This window comes from Leptodactylus fuscus, chromosome 10 (genome assembly GCF_031893055.1).
Source record: "Leptodactylus fuscus isolate aLepFus1 chromosome 10, aLepFus1.hap2, whole genome shotgun sequence".
NCBI lineage: Eukaryota > Metazoa > Chordata > Amphibia > Anura > Leptodactylidae > Leptodactylus > Leptodactylus fuscus.
Genome location: NC_134274.1, coordinates 32,476,765 through 32,503,070, shown reverse-complemented (window position 1 = coordinate 32,503,070; position 26,306 = coordinate 32,476,765). Strand labels below are relative to the sequence as shown.

Genomic DNA, 26,306 nt, shown 5'->3' with positions numbered 1-26,306 from the left:
GGTCTTCAGATCCCTGAAGATATCCACGGAAAATAAGCTCTAACCCATCTTTTGGAGCAAAGAATAATATAAGACCCTGTCTTATTTTGGAGAACCTGATTTTTTTTTTCTACTTGCTGCACCGGTATAACAGGTACGTCCCACACAGCGAGTAAATAAATCCAATACTCAGATCAGGTGAAAAATATATTCTTTATTTGTATTTACATCATATAATGCTACACATGTAAACATACACATTTCTCACATTAAGATCTATGTACAGTATACATAATGCTGTGGGCGCAGTCACATGATCCATTCCATCCAGTCATATAAATTTACATCCTGACTTATTTAGCGGACAACTCTAGGTCATATCCCTTGTTGGGGATCCTTACTCGAGATTCCCCTATAGAGTAGGATGCTGTTCTAGTATACAACATTTCCGCTGTGCCACCTACTACAGGGAAAATATCTGGTTCAAGCAAGATTTTCCTTGGTAAACTCAACTGGAAGCGTGACCCACAGCTTTACTATGAAAGGCTTTGTCTCTGAGGAGGCCGGCATATTTTATATATGGTAATCTGGAAGACGTAAATCTTTTCTTTTAGGTAAGGGTTTGTATTGTACTATGTGGTCTTGTATATAAGTTTTTGTGCATGTGCGACCACCCCGGGAGAACCGTGCAGGAGGCTGGACTGTCACGGTGACCTTATAGGCACCAGAACTCCTAAGAGAGGTGCACAAGGTAATAGGCAGAGTCGGTTAGTTGTGACGCCAGTTGGAGTAATGAGACACCCGCTGGTCCCTGGGCTGAGATGGTGATGTGGGTGCCAGTGCTCTACTCCAACAAAGAGCTTTAGCCCAGGGCATAGCTGCAAGGAAGGCAATGTCCAGGCCAGGATCAGTAGAAGTGCTCACTGCTTTATTGTAACAGGCATCTGCTGGTCACTTGTCCTGTAGCAGTGAGCTGTGGCACAGTGGCTTGTAGCTGGATGACACCTTCCCATGTATTAGCAGAAAGTCTAAGATGTCTGCAGGTCCAGCTTCTGGAACTTCTGTAGGAGTCCAGTTACCTTGTAGAGGTAGGTGCAGGCTGCCAGGGTTATAGCTCTGCTTAGCCTGATATAATCCTGTCCTCTTACTGATAGTGATGGGGGCGCTGTCACACAGCTTCTCTGTCCTGCTGCTGCTGTGGCAATCCTCACAGCACAGTGTCTGACACAAGATGGCCACTGCCACACTTCTCCTTGCTTCTCCTTCCCTGGCTCTTACAGAATACTACTTCCTCTCCCTGCTATGACTATTTCCTGTTCCAGCTACAGATCTGCACACTATAGTGTGTGTTGCTATGGAGACCACAGCTCACTAGCAAGTGAAACCAGAGAACAATAGCTTAACAACATTACACAAATGAATACAGAATAAACATGACAACATATACAAACTATCATAACATGTAAGGCACTTATATGGCCAAATAACCATAAGTAACTCCTGTGAGGGGGTTACACATGATAAGGCCTACCTGCTATACTGTATAGTTTCTAAGTTATTGCGGTAATATTACAGTTTCTATATTATTGCGGTATTACCCTCCGCTCCATAAGTCCATAGCTACTATGTGATCGGTCACAGCAACTTACATTAGGTGCACTGTTTCATAGAAGACTGCGGTAGTCTGAAATCAACCCTGTGTCTCATCGGTGGCTCAGGTTACTGCTTTGTGTCTCCCCCATGATTTACACTGTAGCTCTGTTTTCTCAGCTTAGCTGCTGTATATCAGCACATGCCCACCACTAAGGCCAGGTTCGGGTTTCTGGTCGGGGAGTCCACTTGGCCCCCCCCCAACGGAAACCTATATGCATAATAAGTGATTACCTGTGACATCCGCAGACCCCATAGACTGTAATGGGGTCCGTGTCGCTTCTGCACGAAACATGCGAACAGAAAAGCAATGTATGCAGCACTTTTCTCTCCACATATTTTTTGCAGAAACCACACGGACTCCATTATAGTCTATGGGGTCCGCGGGTTTCCTTAGGTAACTGCTTTTTTATGACTATTGGTTTCCGTCCGGGAGGTCCCCAAGTGGGTTCCCTGAGCAGAAACCGAAACACAGATGTGAACTTGGCATAAGTCAGTGCATGGAGAACTTATTTCAACGAAGCCTCCAAGTAAGATCAGTTCCCAGTTTGCTGAGCTTAGCCCATTCATGCATTTCATGGCTTCTTATCCCATATGGCCAGCTGGATTTTCTTCCTGCATCTGCCTCTAAGGACCAGACCAATGGCATTCAGCAGATCTTTGGTGACTCGCTATAGAATACCAAATTTACTATTTTTTTAATTTCTAAATTGCTTTATTCTCATGACATGTTTTTGGTGGCCTCTTACGTCCAGATCCAATAAAATACGGACAACACAAGCATTTAGGATAAGATGGAGAATCTGGGAGCACAAAAACATCCACCTATAAAACTTGTCCCCAGTCCCTAAGCTAGGATAGGCCCTTATACATTAGGATTTATAGAATTTTATTAAAAAGCTCAAGGGTACTATGGAGTCTCTTGGGTAAGGACCAACTCTACATCTACCATTTTATAACTTGTTCCCTGAGAACAGCACAATGAGATGAACCATTAACTTTGGCTTGGCTGTCCATGGTTTCTAGCAATTTGTATTAGATCTTTTATGATCTGATTTTTATTCAGTTCTTGGAGAGTTTCCAGAAGTTTTGGAAATGGTTTATTACCTCCATAACTTTGATGCCATTCTTTCAGCATATAATATGTTTTCTCCTCGCTGTGATTTACATGATTGTCTTTAATGTTCTCAATCCTTACATCTGATAATCCCATACTGCGCACCACTGTAGTGGCAGTTTGTAAATCCATCTTCGTAGAGAATCTCTGTAACAGATCCTCAGTCAGGACAATATCTAAAATTGAAAACATACACACATTATTTGGGTTGGCATGTACCAAAAATAACTTACAACGTGAAATCTAAATATTGCATTTACATACTTGTTATAGTGCCCCCTGGTGTTCTTTAATTTCCCTAAATATGTCTAGCTAATGTGTCTAATACCAATAGTCACACATGCTCAGTAGTAGAGATGAGCGAACACTAAAATGTTCGGGGTTCGAAATCCAATTCAAACAGCCGCACACTGTTCGACTGTTCGAATGGGTTTCGAACCCCATTATAGTCTATGGGGGGAAATGCTCGTTTCAAGGGTACGCAACATTCGATCAAATTCTACTTACTAAGTCCATGAGTGAGGGTCGGGCTGGATTCTTCTCCCTGCGCAGCGTCCCCGCGTCCTCTTCCGGCCTTGAATTCACTCTGCTAGGCATCAGGCCTGGGCAGAGCCGACTGTGCATGCCCGCACTACAAGTGGACATGCGCAGTCGACTCTGCCCAGGCCGGATGCCTAGGCAGAGTGAATTCAGAGCCGGAAGAGAACGCGGGGATGCTGCGCAGGGAGAAGACTTCTAAAGGTAAGAGAAGAACCAGCGTTGATTGGCAATGTATAGCATTCTGCCAATCAACGCTGGTTCTGCATCGAATCTTAACTTCGAACAGCGAGTGGTACTCGATCGAGTACGAGTATTTCGAATACCGTAGTATTCGATCGAATACCTACTCGATCAAGTACTACTTGCTCATCTCTACTCAGTAGATGTTATGGTGATGCTTGGAGTATAGCAGCACAGAAGTCACAGCCAAAATCACAGTGTAACCTCTGCCTAACAATTATGTAGGGATATATATTCACACTATTGTCATTGCAGTCCATTGCTCTGATCCTTTATAAGATCAGAATAGTGGACTAAAAGGCCGACAGAATGTCTGGTGCAGGCAGAGTACCTTCCATCTTCATCCATCTCCATTCACTGTAATGGTAAAAACCACGACAGAATCTTTCCTCCTTCTTGTTTCCTTACTAATGGGAGAGAATGATGTACCTGCCTGACTCTTCTATTAGAAAATACAACAAACCAGAAGGAATGGAGTGAATGGAGATAGATACAGATGTAGAGAACTTCAGTCCGTTGCTCTGATCAGACTATGACAGATCAGAACAATGGACTTCAATGACGGCAGTGTGAAAATATCTTAATAGAAATATTTTAACAGGGCTGCACCTAGAAAGTGGCTAAAAAAGCATCTCAACTTGGTATACTTTTGATAAGCAATGACATATGTCAGGTTCTGAACCTTATTGTCACTTTTTACACAGTGGGCCGAGCAGGGCAGGAATAACCCAGTCTGTCAGATCTACTATAACTCATGACAAAAAACGTGAACGGAATCATACCAAAAAATTACACCAGCCCCAGATTGGAATAGATTTGAGTTCATGCACATTCCTACATGCAAGAATTATTAAGAGACCAAAGCTCCTTAGTAATTCTGGTGCATATGGTGTGTCTAGCGCCTGTTGGGGGATTGAATTAAAACCAATTTAAGAAATTCGAGTGTTAATAAATTCCTCCCATTGTTTATATATACCGTGTTTCCCCGAAAATAAGACAGTGTGTTATATTAAATTTTGGCCCTAAAGATATGCTATGTCTTATTTTCAGGGGATGTCTTATTTTATTTTTGTGTGCTGCTGCCACCACTGTGCTACGCTGAGATGTGCTTGCTGCGCAAAGACTGTATGCTGCTGTGATACCGTACGTTGTATCCACTGTTCCTACTGCTATGGGATGAGCTGGGAGAGTGGACCCCCCCCGCCGATACGATGCTTAGTGTATGCACAGCGGGCATCTCCCATCCTACAGCAGTAGATACAGTGGATACAACGTATCGTAGCGGCATCAGCGGCCGGCGTACCTGTGCACACGGAACATCGCGCACAGTGTTCAGCCAGCTGCAATGTTTTCATTCATACAATCTTTGCGCAGAAAGATTATTATTATTGGGGGGATGTCTTACTTTCAGGGGGTGCCTTATATTAGGCAATTCAACAAAACCACTGCTATTTTTGGGGAAACGGTATGCAACTGTTAGAATTATGAGAAAACGTCTAAAGTTGGTTAGGGTACAAGGCCCTAAAAACTTTACTTCAACTGTATAAAATAAAGATTTATATGATGATATTGGCGTATCACAACTGTATTGTGGATAAGCATATAAGGCATCCCTTGCAATGGTAACAATATATATACATTCTTGTCAGTGCTGACTTACCTTTAAGTTCTTCAGGACATTTCTGAAGGGGAATAAAAAAGATCAGATCAATAACTTCATATTTTTTTTTATTCATCAAACCTATTAGGAGACACAATGTAACTACAGAAATTGGGATATTCATTCCATTAATTCTTGGGGCAAACACATGATTTCTTTAAGGGTGACTTTGTCCAATATTCTATATAGTTTCTAATGCAGAGCTCCACATCCTCTGCTATCATGTAATAACAGGATCAATAAGTCCAATATTATTTATAGGGGTTAAAGCACTTTTTGGACCAAATGCATTCAGTCTGAAACAGAGGTGCTATTTTTATTCCACTGAGACCACTGATGTCACCCAGAGGACTAAAGATGCACAGAATGGAGCACCAGATGCTTGGAAGGAGCACTAGAGAGTTCAAGGAAGGTGAGTACAACTATTAATTTTTGGAATGCCCAAATGACCGTAGGGTCCGAAGAGACACCAGAGTATAATATGATTCATGAATGATGAGCCCCAAAAGTCTCAGGAACCCTAAAAATGATGAATTAAATGAATATAACAGAGGAATATAACATGCCAGAAGCAGACTGATACTTTCTGTTTGTAGTAGCCTGGTGTGGCCTCTACATAGAAAATGTTGCTGTCTGCTTCTGGCTCTGTTCTCTGTGAATGTTCCTGCACCAGAGATTGTTGTAAAGGACTGGGGGCAGGTCATTGATATCTTGATATATGTGGAAAGCCTCTTAAAGTACAAAATAAGGGATTTATACATTCCCGATGCAGGAAGAAAGTATATACTGTAATAATTTAGCTCTGCTTTTTATAAATAGAGGGTTGACAGATAGTAGTAGTAGGAATCGCCTGCTTACGTGCCTATGATGCTAACACTGCAGTACAGATAGATAAATATTACATAGATAGATAGATAGATAGATAGATAGATAGATAGATAGATAGATAGATAGGAGGTCTTGACTCTGAGGATAGCACCCAGTGAGGTATATACTGTACTTGTTCTCCACTAGTTCAGATGGATAGACAGACAGACAGACAGACAGACAGACAGACAGACAGATAGATAGATAGATAGATAGATAGGGCAGATAGATAGATTATTTCAAACAAGCAAATTTCACTGAGATGTGTTGTACCAGTTCATCTGTTGGAGAGCCTCCATCATCACCGGGTATGGGGTTGACGCTGTCGTTAATGACACGGATGAAGTCATCTTTTCTCTGCAAAGAAAACCCAATCAAGATGTTGGTGCATTAAGCTTGTAGATATGGACATAAACCATTAAATCCACTGAAATAACCCAAAAAATGTGTTGCCTTTTTATTTCATTTAATACTAATGATAACACAAATAATAATAATAATAATAATAATAATAATAATAATAGTAATTAGAGATGAGCAAACAGTAAAATGTTCGATATTCGATATTCGTTTCGAGTAGCCTCGCAATATTCGACTACTCGAATCGAATATCGAACCCTATTATAGTCTATGGGGGGAAAATGCTCGTTTCAGGGGTAGGCAACATTCGATGAAATAGAACTTACCAATTTCACGAGTGAGGGTCGGGCTGGATTCTCCGAGAAGTCTTCTCCGTGCAGCGTCCCTGCAGCGTCTTCCGGCTCTGAATTCACTCTGCCAGGCATCGGGCCTGGGCAGAGCCGACTGCGCATGTCCGCACTACAAGAAAATGGCCGCTTACAGTCAAAGTGGCCATTTTTTTGTAGCGCGGGCATGCGCAGTCGGCTCTGCCCAGGCCTGATGCCTGGCAGAGTGAATTCAGAGCCGGAAGATGCCGCGGGGACTCTGCGTGGAGAAGACTTCTAAAGGTAGGAGAAGAACCTGTATAGCATTCGACTAATCAATGCTGGTTCTGCATCAAATTTTTCCATTGGAATAGCGAGTAGTATTCGATCGAGTACGAGTATTTCAAATACCTTAGCATTCGATCGAATACCTACTCAATCGAATACTTCTCGCTCATCTCTAATAGTAATAATATAAAATATTGTGATCTTTATAAGCCAGGGAAACAATCTAAACATATACAATGACAAAGTATGAAAACAAGTGCATGTCAGTAAACTAGCCTTGTTTCTCCGAAAATAAGACAGTCTTATATAATTTTTTTTCTTCAAAAGAAGGGCTAGGGCTGATTTTCGGGAAAGGTCTTATTTTTCAGACATCTTGTAAAATGGTTAGTAACCTGAAATTACATATACAATTGATGGTACAGGTTCAGTGGATCTTAAACAAACTTACTGGCGCTCTCTCTCTCTCTCTTCCCCCTGTCCTCTCTGTCTCCTCTCCTTTACATTAAGGGGGAAGTGCTGTATTTGTGGGAGTGAACAAGGGTGACACCAGACCGTCTGGCCATGTAGGTAGCCATCCCCATAGCATAGTAGCATCTGGGAGGTGGGACCCAGGAGGCGGCATTTGGAAGATGAACTCAGGTGGTATGAGACTGGATTCTGGAGGGGGAGCGGGACGGGGTGAGTTGGTTTTGCCCTGCTGTGGCGGGGAGTAACTAGGGATTATTTTAGGAGTAAGGCTTATATTTCAAGCGTACTCCAAAAACCCTGCAAAATCAAGCTAGGCTTATTTTTGGGGGAGGGCTTCTTTTTGGAGAAACAGGGTATGAGCAAATGGGAATAGACTATGGTCATAAGAGCTCTCCAGCCTTGAGAATATCAGATTGTTCGCGAATCTAATATACAGCAATCCCACCAATGAACTAATATATACAGTGTCCGAAGTTGGAACTAGACAGTGCATAGAACCAGTAATGCTCCATTCAATATGTAGTTGCCATACCAGGTTATTGCAGTTCAATAACAGCAACTGCAACAGCTAATCTATGTGGGGTCCTGTCCCACAGATCTTATACTGATGATGACCTATCCTGTGGATACATCATTGATATGAAAAATCAATTTGGGACCAGGAAACCTCTTTATGTTGAAAACCTCTTAACTTAGTTATATTGCAAGTTATTCTTCTCTTCAAATGTCTGTTTGATATTCTCAAATCCATTTAACAAAACAATATACTACACATGTACTCACCTTGATGCAGCACAAAGAACCTAAAATATAAATGACATATACTTAGATAACACGAAATTAAATATTTCTGAACTACTGCTATAAATCGCCATATTGGCTGATACAGGGCCCGCGACCTTAGGATTACACCAGCAGGTAACGGACGCTATTTACTTATCGATCCCCACTCCAGTCCATGGCCACCTCTGCTCCCCCTTCAGCCCTCCAAGGGCCCCCATGAGTCGCACATCACATGTGTCAGGAAGTCGCTGACTTTATTCAGAATGGCACACGGGTCCCCAACGCTGAAGGAGAAGAACTTGCAGCCGCAGGCAACAGCAGGGATTGGTAAGTTAGTCCGCGGCACTTAGAACAAAAGCTCCAGGCAAACCAATGAATATCCTAATTTACACTCCTGAAACAAACTGCTATTATACTCTGGGGACTCTTCAGCAAAACGGGCGCAAGTTTGAATGCTCCCTTAGTCATGTTTGATCACCTCCCTGAGCCTCCACTCATTATACTCTGAGATGTGTAGAGACCCCAGACTATAATAATCATTTGTGGTTTGTGAATTTTTGCAAAATTCGTAACGAGAACTGTAGGGGCCACTATGGACCTTTTGTGGAGGGGCCACTCTGGGACAATATTCTTTGTGAACGGACCACTATGGGACATTATAATGTGTGTAAATGGAGTGTTGTACCATGTGTGGTACCAATAAAGGGACCCTGGGGCGGCACATGTCAAAAATTTGCTATAGGGCCCAGTCTTTCCTTGTTACGCCCCTGTTACTCAGCCTTATACTGGGTATACAGAGATACATATACATGTTTAAATGGCAATATACTGTCATTCCTTGCCAAACTTCACCATGCGCACAATAGAGCTTTTTTGTGCCCAAATACTGTAATAACACCATAAAGTTCCTAAATAATACATCCATATAGTATCTATACTGTAGCTATAATGGCATCTTAGCAAATATACTGCTATATATTTCCCACACTATACAGTCATTCCTCAGTATTCACCAGCTATATGCTGTACTAGGCTTTCTCCATGTTATACTTACATAAGAATAGTATAGAGACCCCAACTGAAGCTGCTATTAGGTAGCGGTGTCTTGGGGAGCCTGGGGAAAAAAACATAAAACATTGCATGAATAGTAAAAATTGATTCATTATATTATTAACCCCTTAAGGATGCTGCTTTTTTTTTTTTTCCTTTTACTTTTCTACATCCCCATCTTTCAAGTGTGCTATGTAATTTGTCATAAGAGGACTCAGGCCAATAAGCTCTTCTCCGAACAGGCCTATGAATCAAAACACTAATAAATTGGAACATTTTTGTAAAATAATTAATTAACCTATCTAACTCCTTTTAATAGAAAACAGGCTGTAAAGTTCTCAACGGTAAATAAGAGAGAGTTTATTTTGTATACATTTACGCAATGCAGTATGTAGAGCTGTAGCCTTTGCCAAATGGAGAATTTCAAATGGCTAAATCTCTGGTTTTATACCACCTAGAAAAATGGTATAACTCTGGCTATAACCCCCCCCCCCCCCAGAGATATCACTAGTTAAAAACACAGTCAAAACATGAATTTTATATTGACTTTTAACATGACATTTGCAGCATGAAAACTGTGTTTTAACTAGTGATATCTCTGATGCTCCAGAACCACTTTTCTAGGTGGTATAAAGCACGAGATGTGGCCATTAGAAGTGACCACAATGAAGTGAATAAAAAAAAAAAGTAAAAACCATGAATATTTGATGTGACCTCCCTTTGGAGGAGGAGTCCTGGAAGTGATGATCCAGCCCCCGCAGAGCCCTGATCGCAACATCATCCAGTCTGTCTGGGATTACTTGAAGAGACAGATTGAAGCAAGCCTACATCCACAGAAGATGTTGAAACAACCCCCCTGCCAAGTTGATTTAGATTTCCCTTTAGTCCATTCACTTTACATTCTTCTAATTGACCAAAATAAACTAACTCTTCTATTTTTGACTCCATCCTTACATTGAAGCATTTTCCACCTGCCCAAAAATTTGCACAGTAGTTTATATACCTAAACTGGAAAAACAAAGTTAAACTTACGGCACACTGCGTCTTTAGTGGGTGTGCATTCTCTAGCATAGTATTGACACCTAAAATACAAAGAAAAATGTTAGCATGTAAAGAATGTAGAATTGTCCTGTTACCACAACTATTTAGAAAGGTAACACAATTATCTGTCTGGCTCAGTTATGAGAGTTCTGTCATCACTCTGTTATAGCGGCCCTATGGCAGTCTCTCTTCCACATGGCTCCCCTATACCCCCTTTTAGGTAGATGACTGTGGTTCATCAGTATATAACAGGACACGATGTAAAGGTTATACTTGAGCTCCAGGGAAATTTGTGGTCTCTGCAACGTCTATTGTTACAGGGGAAAATATCCTTCTGTGATATTAGTCACAAGCAAAGCTGATGCTGGTCTCTGACTGTAGGAGCAGTGGCTTTAAACCCAAACCATACATTTATATATAATGTATACACTTGAGTATAAGCTGACCCCCCCTAATTTTACCACAAAAAACTGGAAAAACTTATTGACTTGAGTATAAGCCTAGGAGGGAAATGCAGCAGCTACTGGAAAATTTCAAAAATTAAAATGGTTTTTGGGTGCAGTAGTTGCTGGGAAAGGGGAGGGGGTGTTTTGGTTGTTTGTCTGCCCCTTCCCTGAGCTTGAGGACTGGGTTTTTGTTTTCCCCCACGTGGAATTCAGCCTAGCTGAATATAGGGTATCTGCAGTGCTCCTATTAACCCCTTCCTGACGGAAGAGGAGCACTGCAGATCCCCTATATTCAGTAGACCGGGCACTTTCAGACACAGGGATACCTAATGTGTTTGTGTTTCACAGTCATTTTCTACTTTTAAATGTATTCCAGGGAAAGGAGGGATTTAGAATTTTTATTTATTTAAATTTTTTATTATAGTTTTTAAAGCTTTTTTTTTTTCACTATTGTATGGGAGATTCTATACATTACTATTGCAGCTGGTCATAGACGCCCCCCCCCCCCCCCACACACACACACAAAAAATTTATTTAATTTTTTTGCTTGACTCGAGTATAAGCCGAGGGGGGCTATTTCAGCACAAAAACTGTGCTTATAAATTCGGCTTATACTCAAGTATATACGGTACTTGTCATTTTTTAAGAAGAGACATGAAAAGTGACATTTGAAACCACATGCACATTTTTACAGACCCCAGATTCCCTAAACAAATACACATCAGTTCTACTAAATGGATACTGTCACATCCCACAACAAATGTGACCGTAAACAACACCCCCTGGAGTAATACAGACTCTAGACCCCAGAACAGACCATCATCACACAGATGACATCCTGACTCTGGCTCGGGCATCAGGACTCCCCAAATTATTCTAGATGAGTTTACAAATATTCATTTACAATGGTGCAGGCATTTAGGAGAAGACCACGCGGCATACATTTTAGAGAAGATTCCCATTTCCTGCTGGAATTCCACAAATACCCTCACACTCACTTGGTACAATGATCACATTTTTTGCAGCCGTCAGATTCAACTGTTCCATTTTCTTTGCAGACGAAGTCTTTGCTGCACTTGCATACAGTATTGTGGAGCACAGTACAGGCATGTTCTTCTTCCTGACCTAGAAATCATAAAGACAAGTAGAAATATATAGATACAACTCATGATCCATGTATCAGAAACATTAATCACATGGTGATGTTTCAATACAATATGAATAAGGTCCAACACCTGACAATGGTGTACTGTTTAATAGACTGGACAAGTCTCCAGGGCAAGAGTTGCTCTTTATTAGTGGCTCTCCACCTGGGCCAACCAGAGCCATAGCTATAAGGGATACAATGGTAGCAGTTACTGGGCCCTGAACCATGAGGGGGTCCCACAGGTCTCTCTGCCATATAAATATACTATTATTTTAAACAAGGTAGGGGTAGTGGTCCCATTACAGATTTTGCACTGGGACCAACAAAGGCTCAGGGTCCTCTATGACTTCCATATGTACTGGAATAGAAGGGTTGTCTTCTTAAAAGTATCCTTTGAAGGCAATACTAAGTAACATAATCTGCAAACAGTATAGATATTTACATACATCAAAAAAGGTGACCTGCTGACCCTTCAAATAACTGATCAGCAGGGTCCCTGGGTGTCAGACCCCCTCAATCTTCAATGGATGACTTATCCTAAGTCCTAGAAAACCCATTTAATCTACTTATGCACAATTATGGAAGGTTTACTCATGGTCTAATTTGTCAAGGTACAGCCTAATAATCGCTCAAGTGCAGACACTTGGGGTAACACTGGTTTCACGTAAAACTGAGCCCTGGGTAAAAAGCAAAGCACAGTGCCCATCTTGCCAACTTTTAGTTTTCTAAAATCCCCCAGGGCAGTATTATGGTTAACTGTAAATTCCATGGTGACCTAAAGCAGTGAACGGGGCAACAAGACCAGGTTGTTTCTTGGGTCTGCACTTTGGAGGATGGCTAGGAAATGTTACTTGCCCATGATGTGAATGTTAAAAAGCCCTGCTGAATCTGGGATGATTGAAAGGTATGTATTGGTACCCAGAACGGTAACATGAAGCTCATGGGCCCCAATGCAAAAACGGTGATAGGGCCCCTACCTATTTTGCTCCTTTTTATTGGTCTATATTATGTGGTAGATGGTCCTTTGGGCTTCCTGAGGGTCCAGGGCACAGTAGAAACTGCACCGCCTATAACTACACCCCTGTTGTTACCCCAGTGGTGAATGGCCATAAGGTGAGTGAGCAGTACCTGCCATGTAAACAATGCTATGTGCCCAGGGAAACAGCTGCTTTACAGGTATCCCGACTCCACCTAAAACTGATGACCTACCTAATGATAGGCCAACTAATCTGAAAGGTGGATGATCCCTTTAAATGCATGTCTGCTGAAGTGGGTAAGACAGAAGGATATATGGCAGAATGAAGAGGAGTGAAGAATAGAAAAGAAAGAGGTCACGTATAGAACATGGTTTGTGGTGGTGATGGGAACATTTATAGGTTACAGGAATTCACGGAGGAGCTGTTCAGTGCTTGTTTATGTAATGATAGAAGGATAGATAGATAGAAGGATAGATAGAAGGATAGATAGATAGATAGATAGATAGATAGACCCAATACTTTTGTTCATATGACATACTGTATATATATATTTAGTATTACATTGCATAACCAACCTAGTTCAGCGTCACAGTGCAGACATTTATGGCATGTCGGTAAGCCATTGTTCTTATCCGTATAACTTATATTGTCAATACAATCCTTGCATGTTGGATTCCCATGTTCCTCAGTGCAGTCAGTCTGTACATGTGTTCCTTTAGAGGGAAAAAAGTACATGTTGTTTCAATGCAATCTAACACTGTTATCACATAAGATGACATTTGGCTTTTTAAGACTGATCCCCCAAAAATGACTTTTTAGTGTCAATACAATGGTCTGCAGATTAACTATAATAAACACAAAATAAGCATGTCCCTTCTTACTAGATACAGCACCACTCCAGTCCATGGGATATGTCTGGTACTGCAGCTCTTTTCAGTTCAGTGAGTCCAAGCTGTACTAGCAATACTAGAAATAGCCTATCTTATAAAAAAAAAAAAAAAAAAGTGGCAGAGTTTTTGAAAAACAAATCTGACTCTTATTTTTTTATCCTAGACATTCTGTTTAATGAGTACTGTAACAAGAACTGAAACTTGGTTTAGGATTTGTATTATTAGTCAAAGGAGGGTCACATTAAGGTAAGAGGTTTCTAGTTAAAAGAGATCATCGTAGAGGAAGGAATGGGGAATTCTGGGGCACCTTTTCTCAAGTATATTGTGCATTGTGCTGTTCCTCAAATACTTTTATTGCCGGTTTCTGAATAGTGTAGACTTCCATTCTGACCAATGGATGTGCACCTGATTCATTAAGACGGCCGAACCTCCTGATAATACAAGTGTGCCTTGTGCCAGTTGGGGTCAGTCTTAATACATCTGCCCCATTGAATTCATGTGTCTACTCATATGTCCATTTTCTTTTTGAATACATGGGGTATTTGTGATAATGAATGCTCCATTGATGCAAAACGGTCATGAAAAAAATGAACCGTTCACCATTTTTTCCACGTTTTTGTGAATGTTACCTTACCCTTCTCCTTGCCAAAATTTCATGTTCCCGTGCCTGTTGGGGTGTGTATACCCTACTGCTAAGGTTGTTTTGTACTGTTTTTATGCTTTTGTACTGTATTCTATATAATTGTAGCCTAACTCCTGATGTGTTATGAGTGTATATACACATTGGGGCAGATTTATTAAGACTGACCCCAGTCTCAATAGTGCAGGACAGGACATGGTTGACTTATGAAGAGGCTCCTGCACCAGAATGAGGTTCCTAACTGGTGTAGATTTCCATTGAAACTCACACCAGAAAATTGGTGCAAGTTATAATGAATTTGTCAGGCTAAGGCATCACCCCACTCCCCACCACAATACCATCCCATAAAACTGGCGTAGCAGGTTTGATAAATTTTTATGCTAATTTCTGACCATCCTGGTTGCGTATATGAGCACAGGTTAGTGTGACTGTCATGCCGATCAGTAAAAAGTTTTTAATAAGGAAGAATTTATATATTTGGAGATTGCTTTGGCTGTGTATTTCCTTGGAGATTAGTGCATAGTTGGTGCACAATGTCAGACTATATAGAGATCATCCAGGAGGAAAGACACAAAGCAAACTTCTAAGATATGTTGCTTCAGGCTACGGTCACACTTGCACTGTTTGATGGTTCGGGGATCCCTCCCAGCGACCTGAAGCGACTGTTTCAGGCGGCGCTATGCCAGGGCCCCGAGGAGGGCGGCATTTTTGCTTACCTAAGCCAGTCCAGGACAAGCTGTCCTGGACTCGCTTAGCGTCACCGAGCGGTGGATTGGGGAGGCCACTGGAGCAGCGCTGCTCCAGCGGCCTCCCCTCATGCTCAGGCAGAGAGCAGGTCCTCTCCGTGCCTGCTATCTGCCTGCTAACGCCGCTCCGCCACGCCCCCTTCGCTCCGCCCCACCCCCTTCACTCCGCTTCACTTTCTGTCATCCGCCTCGGGTGGCAGAAAAGGTTGGTTCACTCCTGATCCCTCCTCCATTTTGCAAATCCTATAAGCAGAGTGCAGGGGTGAACCGACCTTTTCTGACACCCGAGGCGGACGACAGAAAGCGAAGCGGAGCGAAGGGGGCGTGGCGGAGCGGCGTTAGCAGGCAGATAGCAGGCACGGAGAGGACCTGCTCTCTGCCTGAGCATGAGGGGAGGCTGCTGGAGCAGCGCTGCTCCAGTGGCCTCCCCAATCCACCGCTCGGTGACGGTGACGCTAAGCGAGTCCAGGACAGCTTGTCCTGGACTGGCTTAGGTAAGCAAAAATGCCTCCCTCCCCGAGGCCCTGGCATAGCGCCGCCTGAAGCAGTCGCTTCAGGTCGCCTCATGGGAGGTGCGGCGCTGGCAGAGTGAACCTCATGTGAGAATGGCGGTTTCATGGGACACATCAGAAGACTTACCTGCTCTGCAGAATTTACAACAGTGTTTTCCTGTGTGATATTCCTGCTCCAGACATGGACTGTCTCTTTTCATCAGCTTGTGGGATATTATATTGGATATGTTCTGGTTTACCTGTTGCTCTGTGGTATTATGGTCGATAACACGAGCCAATACTAGTAAATCTTGTAATAGAACCTATAGAGATAAAATCATAGAAAACAGCCGTCAGTATTGATCGATATATAAACATATACTGTAAAGGCTTAAACTATGTATATAAGAATATTACTATTCCAAAGCAAAAATCATAGCTTGCTGAAATATTATAGTATCGATTCATTGTGGAAACCAATTGGGTTCCAGCTGGTATTTAAACTGCATTAAACTGCCCTATATGAACGTGTCATTGTCGTTTTTTCTTCTTTTTGTCTTTTATAACTTTTTTAGTTTTGCTGTTTCGCTCTTTGTATGTCGTCTTTAAAGGCCTGCTATAGATTGCAATTGAAAGCCTAGAACACTTTATACTCATACAGGGAACTCATTGTGTTTAGTTGGCTGAAGCAAACCAAAAACCCATATTATATTTGTGTTCACCACTTCCTGTAGATTATTGTCATGTCATCATGAAACAATTGATACATTTTGCTAGGCTACTTGCACACTACTGTGTGTTTGCCACTGGCCATGATTGAACAGTATGGCCGATGCACGGATGTTGCACAGATGTCATCCAAGTGCTGCCCATGCTTCTGTGGCCCCAGTCATTCATGAATGGGGGCAGCGGAAGCTCTTCCGTAAAACTGGATAGGAATAGGACCTGTCCTGACTTTTGCGATCTGGAATGTCGGCCTGCACACTGATCCATGTAGTACACTGTCATGTACATGGACCCACAGAAATGAATGGGCCAGTGTGCTACTCAGGAAAAACCCAGATAGCACATTGACCTAGCATCCAGTCATCTGTAAGGGGTGGCCAGGGGAGGTATAAAATAAAAATTAAAGCACAGTCACCTGTCCCCGGTGTTCTGTGATTGCTGATGTCACTCACGTATGTCACGGTACCTTACCAGCGACTATGGAGGCCATTGATTGGTCTCAGTGGTCGTAAGTCTCAGGGCATGAGATGACAAGGGCACTGTCAGCAGTATTTATAATAATACTATTTTATAATGGTGCCTTCCTTTGTGGCAGAGGGGCCTTTAGCCAGGACCTGTAAACTTGGCACCGCTATAGCTATGCAGGGTTTACAGATTTATGCATTATACATAGTAAACGTATAATGATTCGGTGATCACACCAATTAAAGGTCTGTTAAAAAAAAAAAAGGATAACATATAAGTACATGTATCATCTGTTTCTCGGACTCAGACACTTACATAATGTAAAAAAAGTAAAAAGCGTATTAGCCACGGTCAGCACACCATTCGCAAATAGGCAGGGTGGGATGTTATCTGTGAACATTACAGACCTCAAACCTCCATGGATATGGACTGTGATAGAGACCCTATATGTCTAAAATATAATAAGAGCTAAGAGTCATTTAAGGTTTACCCCAGTAGAGCTGCTATTGTGACATCACTGTGGATCAGGAACTTGGACACAAGACCATTTCCTTTGTAACTTTGCTGTGTATTGTTATTATCATGTGTTAGTACAATGGCTTAGGATGTTTTGCTGCTCAATATACAAAATATTTCAAGGAGCAACATGAACCCTTTACTATAGGATCACACTAGTGTTCAGCTTTCTATTCTTCACGTCATCTTGGGGACCCGAAGAACAAAAACCTAATCTAATTAAAAAGTGGATACCCACAGAAACCTGCGGAATCCATAGAATATAATGGGGTCTGCTTGAAAAATGTGGAAAATGCAGAGAGAAAAGTGCTCCTGATTCTTCATCACTGGGCTCCACCTACTTCTACCCCCTCCATAGACATCTATGTAACCTGACCTATCTTTGAGTCTTCAGTGTAGAGAGGCCTCCCAGTAAATTAAGCAGTTTAGCAGACAGTAGCGTTAAAATTTAGCAAAAAAATTGGAAAGAATAGATACCCTTTAACTATAACGAAGCAATAATTACCAGTAATACAAATTACCCAAATTTTTTGTAACAATCCAGGCAAATTTAGATTGTTCATGCCCAAAAAGGGGTTGGGTTTATCAAGCCTTGCCCTCAAGCGGGCATACCTGACTTGGAGGTATATGTATATAAGTACATTTTACTAACACAAATTTGGTAACCAATTGTTAAAATTTAAGAGGCCGTTGAGATACAGTCAGTAGGTTCATATTAGATTTGACCTTTGATAATGGGAAACCATAGAATAACCACAATAGTCACATTTTTAATCTATGATGGTTTTATTTTGCTGAGTATTTTTATAATTAAAACTTTATACTGTAATACTTTTTTAACCTGTTTTTGGGAGAGTGTTGTGGGCATGCTCTGTCCATGTGCAGAGGTCACTGTGCATGCCTAGGCTATCTCCATAGCAGAAGGGTTACAATTTACTGTAATTCTGCCCTCTAATGATAATGCAGTCTTATAAGACGAGGACAAGTATCCGTGAAAGCTGAAGGTTATCGCACCCTATATATATTTGCTTCACTTTACAGTATATACAAGTCTGATCATGTCTGGGAGATTCTCTTCTAGACTGTGAGTTACAGTAAATGCCCCAAGTTTAAAGCCAATGATAGAAAAACACACATGATGCCAATGGAGAAAAAACAGAAGTACTAAGCAACCACGAAGTGCTAAGTAACAGATATTGTAGAATATTCCCCTGCTGGGGGCCAAAAGACATTGGACGTATGCCATACATTTTAGCATACATAGATATTTATGATGTATTCATACAATTACTATACAGTGTAGACATTTTATAATAAAAAACATGTTTTAAACCTCAAGACAGTGGTTAAAAAGTAAAAGACAAAGCCACTAAAAGGGTCAACCCAAAATAAGGAAGCTTGAAGTGTAAGCAAAAGAATCAGATAACTACCAGATACAAAGCAAGTCCTTACATATACTAGAAAGACAAGGCTACTGGAATTATGTACTCGCTTCATCTTGTGTGCAGAGGAAAACTGATCCTGGCAGGGATAAAAGGCCACGATAATACATATAATACAGGTAGATAATATTGCAGGACATGTAGCACAGGTAGATGGCAGTACAGTAAATGGTGCACGGGTAGATGTCAATGTAGTACATGCGCAGGTAGATGGTAGTACAGTACAAGCTTCTCTGGTAGAGAGGTGTATAGTACAGGTAGAGAACAATATATAATACAATAGAGGTGTACATTACTGGTAGAACAGCTGGAAATGAATGCACTGTATAGAGCACAGAAAAAGGGATGGACAGTATAGTACTGTATACTATATAACTATGTAAGAAATAAGTAAAGTACATTTTTATAGAAAAGGTAAGAAGCGGTACAAAACAGGTTAAACAAGAAGATCACAATACAGTATATTTAGTATATACAGAGAGCAGTACAGTACAGATAACACAGGCAGCTAGCAGTATATGGTAGATTGAGCACAGGTAGATAGCTGTACAATACATATTGTACAGCTACGGTAGGTATTCGCATAGTATGTTTGGTACTTATATTTAGCAAGACAGTATAGTTAGCACTGTGTTATTGCACTACTTTGCAAGACTGCAGTGTAGATAGCAGTAAGGTATATGCAGTATTGGTAGGTAAAAGTACATTACTTTAACCTTCCCCCAAACATCTGAGTAACTTCATACTTCTAAATTGGTCCTATATTCAAGTCCCGCTCCCAAAGCACTCATTGTTCTCCGTTGGAGGAGGACCTTTCCTCCCTCCGGTCCAGATCTTATTGCTCATGTAAAAAATGTCCACAGTATGGAGTACTTGATGACCTCCCTTAACCATACAATGGATGCATTTCATGCTGTGTGGTCATCCTGGGATGCATATTGTGCCTTACATGATTTTTACTCCCTCTCCCCTACTTTCCCAGTCCCAACACCACCACCACCACCATGTTTTGAAGTCTCGACATGTCAGGAACGGCTGGGAACACCTGATCAGCCAATGACTGGTTCAATGATTACCAACTATAGCCAATGGCTGATGGAGATGGCATTCCTAGCAATTTCCTGCTGTGTCTAGTCAGGAGTGGGTCGGAAGTGCTTTTATTATACTTCGGGGTCTGTTCAGAGGCATGGAAATATAATAAACAGTTATACTCATCTTCACCCCTATTGGGCATCCAATGCTCCCTCACGGTCCTGTTCTGGTCCTCTGGTTCATGCTTCAAGTTCTGAGGGACCGAGAACTGAAGTTGGGTTTTAGTGGGTCATAACCATCAAGACTTTGGTGTTCTCCAGGAGACAGCTAAGGGCCACTTGCAGGTCTTAATGGTCCCTTAAGTAATGTGATATCACCAGGAGTGCAGAAGAGAATCCCTGAGAACACTCAGTACACATCAAGTAGGAAGTTGAGGAAAAGTGTTTATTTTGGTTCTGCACCTTCCCTCCTCAAACCCCAGAGTATAATAAAGAACTGTGGGCGACAAATACCCAAAGTTTAAGGTTGCAGTCAAGCCCAACCCTTGGATGGAATCTGGTTTTATCCGAACTTGTTCACTTATCTCTAGTTCCTTTGTATTTTGCAACCCAGTCTGAGCCCACTACCAGCAATTTCCTGGCTTGAGAACCCCATTATAGTTTATGGGGAAAATGCTATACAGACCTTCGTCTCAGTACAAACATCACATAACTTACTTTTTATTTCTACACTTTTCTTTGTTATATGTTTTTATTATCAAGGTGCTAGATTTCTTGTATGAGCTCTTCAGTCAATGAGCATAGACCCATTGGGCCACAATTAAATTTGACTAGTTGTAAGCCAGATAAGAGAATCTAATTCATTTTTGCTAATTTCAATGATCCTCTTGAAGGTATGGACTTAGAGACTAGGACTTCAACCTGAGGATTCCTTGTGCTAATAGTGGCTACTGACTTGCAGATGGCTTATCTCAGCCATACTGATAAATAGAAGCAAGGCCATTAAAATCCGAGGCCAGGGCAGGTAGAGTTCATACAACATGAGGACAGGTCAGGGCAGATAGAGTTCATACAACATGAGGACAATTCAGGGCAAGCAGCAATCTTAACATAGAGCAAGGTAACTGTCTAGCTTAAAGGGGTATTCCCATGATGCTTGTTCACTAACCTGCAGGCTGTTGTGCTCTCTTCACTTCCTGCTTTTATGGGCACATAGATGGGCGTGGTTTCACTTGGATGGGATTGGTTGTAAATGAATTGCCACAGTGTGAAGCTGATGTAGCAGAGCTGGATTTGAGTCAGTTTGCATTACATACAGAGGTAAGGGACTCCCTATCTCAGCCCTTATCAGCCAAATTCAATTAAACCAACTGATAAGAGCTCAGAAATCCCAGAGCTCTCACCTCCCCTAGCTGTGTCATTTAAATAGCGGAGCTTCTCATACAGCTCAGAGCTGCTCCCAGCCCCTCCCTCTCCCCCTGAGAGCAGGCAGCTACATCACTTGACAAATGAGCAGATAATCCCAAGGGCCATAGAAACGGAGTGTAAACAATGAAGTGAATAAACAAAGCAGTTTTGATGAAGCAATATATTTAGGAAAAGTCTTAAATCCACATAAACTAGCAGTATAGATAGGATCCTTCTGATGGGACAACCCCTTTAAATACAATAAACAATATACAGTACACCTTGACAAGTGAACCATACAACTTTTAAACCTCCTCAAAGAACTTCCATCTGTTGCCTTACAAACAATCAGCATGCACCGCTACGTTCTGTACATCATTCAGGTGACCGCTGGAGTCAGTCACTGACCTCCATAGTCGCATGGCATATATAAAGTTGTCACCGCTGAGGTCAGTGATTGACTGCAGCAGTTATGAGGAATTATGTATGTAACATTATTGCTGCTGGGGATCGCCAGGGCTGCAGCATAGGGAAGGCGGGGGATTGAAGATAGGGAATTTAACATATGACTAATGCAATTTTCTCTATATATAATTTAGGAAAATCCCAGACAACTCTGAAAGGATTATGTTTTAAGGTAGGGCCAAGTCATTTAGTAGTGAAGGCTATAGCACCATTACATGGAGTTCTGCATTCACCACAGATAGAACAGGTAAAGATGTCAATCATTTACACACAATATGTTCCGCAAACAGTGAAACGTAAATAACAGGCCATCTTCTAAACTTCGACAAAAGAGGTCATTTGTATATCAAGCAGCTAAAGGTCAGGGGGTAACGTCTCTAAACACTGGCCTTAAGCTACTGAGGTTTATGTATAGAAATGTATCCATAAACAACCATAGACACCAGTAAATATCCATGTGTCCTAATAATAGTTAAAAATACAATATAGAATATGATGTGGAGCCAAGAATGTTTACATTATTAAAAACCCAACTATATATGCAACTTGTTTTTGTTGCTGTAACTGTTTTGAACTATCTGGCATCCGGTGATCTTCTGAAGAGGGTGTAGATGTGTAAAAGAACATGGAAAACTCCCACACAATGTCATAATGTCACCGTCTTAGTGACTAGTATACACAAGGGTTAATGTACAGGCACCAAGACTCCATCTTACTTACATGGTAATTTAGGTATTGTACATATAATATCATAATATACGGTAAACGAAATGCCGCAATAGAGGAGTCAGATGGATAGAACTGGATACAGTAGGTAGATAGATAGATAGATAGATAGATAGATAGGAGATAGATAGATAGATAGATAGATAGATAGGAGATAGATAGATAGATAGATAGATAGATAGATAGGAGATAGATAGATAGATAGATAGATACAATGTAACAATTTGTATTATATATGTTTAGTGTAATATCATACAAGGCAGTGGTCGGAAACCTGTTGTTAAAGCTGCAGCATGCCGTCACAGGTTATAGCAGTCAGGGCGGTGTAATGCTACAACAACCGGAGATAGAAACAAGATAAAAACTATGTCTTTTACAGTCAAAGTATGCAAAGAGGAAGGAGGAATGACAGTGCAATTTTATGGTGTCTGAATACGAACCCAGACAACTTGTCAGCTCTCAAATTTAGCAAAAAGAGCTTTTATATCGCTAGCTGCTCAGTACAGAAAAGTAAAAAGACTCCACGAAGGGTTAAAGGGACCCCCAGCTGGGCACAGAACTGTACTAAGGTTTGTTTGTCCCTTCTTCCTCAGGAAATCTGATATTTTCCGCCCTCTGCTCTCATGTTTAGATCGAAGGTCTGTCCTTAGTTTAGTAAGTAGATACTTTCTGCAAGATATAATAGTAAACTTACCAGCGGGACAACGACACAGCGAAGCTTCATGGCTGTTTGCTCCGCCAGTCCACAGCTTCAGAAACTGAAAGTAAAGCTGTGACTCACGTCTTTAAGGTGGAGCCACTTGTTTCTGACTTCTTGTAAGCAGATTGACAGGTCGGTTTCCTGTAAATATAACAACAGTAAGGTGAAATATTACAATGACTGCTATACAGAAAACTTCTGCTTCTTCCTTATAATGACTAAGAATTAATACATTGCCGAGTTGTTCTTAGTTAACCCCTTCCCGCATGATTTTCGTTTTTGACTCCCTGCCTTCCAAACCCCATGACTTTTTATTTACCGTTCACAGAGCCATATGGGGGTTTAATGTTTGCGGGTCAAATTTTTCGTCATTATGGTACCATTTATTACTCTGTACAGTGTACCAAAAAATTCTGAAATTGGGGAAAAAGTGCTTTTGTGCGACTTTGTTACGGGCTTCCTTTTTACAGGATACACTGTATTCTATGCTTTGGTACGATTCCAAGAATACCACATTTATATAGTTTTATTTACTTTTTAACCCCTTGACAAAAATCCAAAACTTTGCAAAAAAATTTTTTTCTTAAAGTTGTAACTTTATTTCCCTGTACGGGAATGCATAAGGTGTCATTATTATTGTTGTTTACTTATATGGCACCATTAATTCCATGGTGCTTTACATTTGGGGGTTACATACAATACACAGAATATACAGGTAGATATAATACTGACAGTGATCGGCTGGCACAGTGGGGTAGAGGGCCCTGCCCGCGAGGGCTTACAATCTATGGGGGAAGGGGGTAGAGACAGAAGGAGAGGGGGAGACTGTACAGATGGCAGTGCGGTGATAGTGTTATTGGAGGTTGTAGGCCTTCCTGAATAGGTGAGTCTTCAGGGCCTTCTTGAATCCTGTCATTGTGGGGGTCAGTCTTATGTGTTTTGGTAAGGAGTTCCAGAGTATGGGGGATGCACGAGAGAAATCTTGGAGGCGGTTGTGTGAGGAGCGGATGAGAGAAAAGCGGAGTAGGAAGTCATTGGAGGATCTGAGGTTACATGTGGGCAGGTAGCGGGAGATGAGGTCAGAGATATATGGAGGGGACAGGTTGTGGATGGCTTTGTATGTTAACGTTAGTAGCTTGAATTCAATTCGCTGGGCTATGGGTAGCCAGTGGAGGGACTGGCAGAGGAGAGCAGCCGATGAGGATCGGGGGGTGAGGTGAATTAAACGAGCAGTACAGTTTAAGGTGGACTGGAGGGGGGCGAGGGTGTTTGCTGGGAGTCCATGCAGAAGGGTGTTGCGGGAGATTATGAGGGCCTGGACGAGCATCTTGGTAGTTTCAGGGGTGAGGAAGGAGCAGATTCGATGGATGTTCTTGAGCTGGAGGCGGCAGGAGGTGTTGAGGGTTTGAACGTGTGACTTGAAGGATAGGTCAGAGTCCAGGGTTACCCCAAGACATCGGGCCTGTGAGACAGGGGTAATTGTGGTTCCGTTAACTTTGATAGATGGGTCAGGTGGAGGGGCCACATGGGGTGGGGTGAAAATTTTTTATGGGGTCAGATGTACTTTTTAGTTGTATCATTTTGTGTAACTGCTTCATTTGCATAAAATGTCAAAGGTGTTTTTGTACAAATCTAGTAACATACATAACAAAGGTATGATGTGGATTACTATAATATGCTCTGTAAGGGTGCGTTCACACAATGTAATGTTGCGCGTAATCTAGCACGGATACACGTGCCGGCAGATTATGTGCTCAAAATGCTCCCATTCATTTCAATGGGAGTTAGGAGCGTATACGTGTTATTTTGCACCTGTGATTTTGCGGCCGCGTGTATACGTGCCAGATCACGCGCAATGTTACATCGTGTGAACGCACCCTTAGGGTGCATTCAGACTACGTAACGCCGGGCGTGTATGAGAGCCGTACACGCCGGCATTACGGCAGACTGCCGAACACTTCCCATTCACTTCAATGGGAGCGCTCGTAACAGCGGCGTTTACGAGCGCTCCCATTGAAGTGAATGGGAAGTGTTCGGCAGTCTGCCGTAATGCCGGCGTGTACGGCTCTCATACACGCCTGGCGTTACGTAGTCTGAATGCACCCTCACACAGTGATCATTGAATATGCTCAGGGAAGGTAGTAGACTGCTTTTAAAAATATTTTTTTCATCTTAGTATTACTACTTAGTCTTGAGTTCAAGTGATGCATTGGCTCTATTATGGCCTGGCAATATGATTGTGCAGTTATGATTGAACTTTTGACTAACTTTGGACTTTCTCTTCCTGTAACTTATGTTCTTCTTGGGACATTATTATGAAACCTTAAGTACTGGGTGTCACCAAGAAATAAAGTTTACATGGTTAGTGTGGTAAGAAACACAGACTTCAGACTTACAAATCCTCAGACGATTTACGGGAAGGAAGAAAACACCTGCCTCCGACCAATATACCACAGAGTGAAGTACTTCCCTGACCTCGTACATTACACATATCTCTAAATCAATATTCCACATTAATACAAGTAACAGTGTATATTATGTTTCTGAAGGAAGATGGCTAATCATGAACTATGTCAGTCCCATAGACCTTAAATGGAGCAGTGGTGCGCATGCGCAGGCCCCTAGTTCTTGTTATTGGTGAGGTCTCTGAGTCAGATCACATGCTCTGAATAGATAAAAGGAGTCAACCTTTTAAAGGGTCACCGAAGCCTAGCACATCACCCAGCCCCTCAAAAAGATAGGTTAGTGAGCAAAGAGGGAGTGGTCGTCCTTATTGTTCCAAAGAGGTCATTTGCAGGATTCATTATAGTCTATGGGGTCCATTTGCTTTTACAGCACAGTGCTTGCATATATGTGCGCACATATATAGGGTGGGGTGCATATATATGTGCGCGCATATATATGTGCGCGCATATATGTGTGCGCATATACATGTGCGCGCATATACAGGGTGGGGCGCATATATATGTGCGTGCATAAATTTGTGCACGCTTATTAAGGGTGGGGCGCATATATATGTGCGGCGCATATATAGGGTGAGGCGCATATACACTGTTACTATCCCCCATGAACCTTAAAGGGCTTGCCTAGTCCCAACAAGCATTGTTTTATACTTTGGCTTTCTCCAGTGGTCTGAAATCACT

At 41.8% G+C, this 26,306-nt stretch overlaps 1 protein-coding gene across 1 annotated transcript; it reads right to left on the bottom strand.

Annotated features, from left to right (window-relative positions):
- Window positions 1-223: 223 nt before the first annotated feature.
- Window positions 224-23,210, bottom strand: FAS (Fas cell surface death receptor). Its single transcript, XM_075257452.1, has 10 exons — window positions 23,158-23,210; window positions 15,834-16,008; window positions 13,494-13,631; window positions 11,793-11,919; window positions 10,340-10,389; window positions 9,312-9,371; window positions 8,258-8,277; window positions 6,327-6,410; window positions 5,187-5,208; window positions 224-2,922 (listed from the first exon to the last, which is right to left on the bottom strand). Exons 1-10 carry the CDS (start codon window positions 23,185-23,187, stop codon window positions 2,624-2,626), a joined length of 1,005 nt encoding a protein of 334 aa, XP_075113553.1. The 5' UTR covers window positions 23,188-23,210; the 3' UTR covers window positions 224-2,623.
- Window positions 23,211-26,306: the final 3,096 nt, after the last annotated feature.

Excerpts from the sequence above, each read along its gene's own strand:
- FAS (XM_075257452.1), bottom strand. The coding sequence starts at position 23,187 with ATGAAGCTTCGCTGTGTCGTTGTCCCGCTG. Across the intron at positions 10,390-11,792 it reads AAATGTGATCATTGTACCAA|GTGTCAATACTATGCTAGAG; the intron begins GTGAGTGTGAGG and ends TTTGTATTTTAG. Across the intron at positions 8,278-9,311 it reads GGTCTCTATACTATTCTTAT|GTTCTTTGTGCTGCATCAAG; the intron begins GTAAGTATAACA and ends TTTATATTTTAG.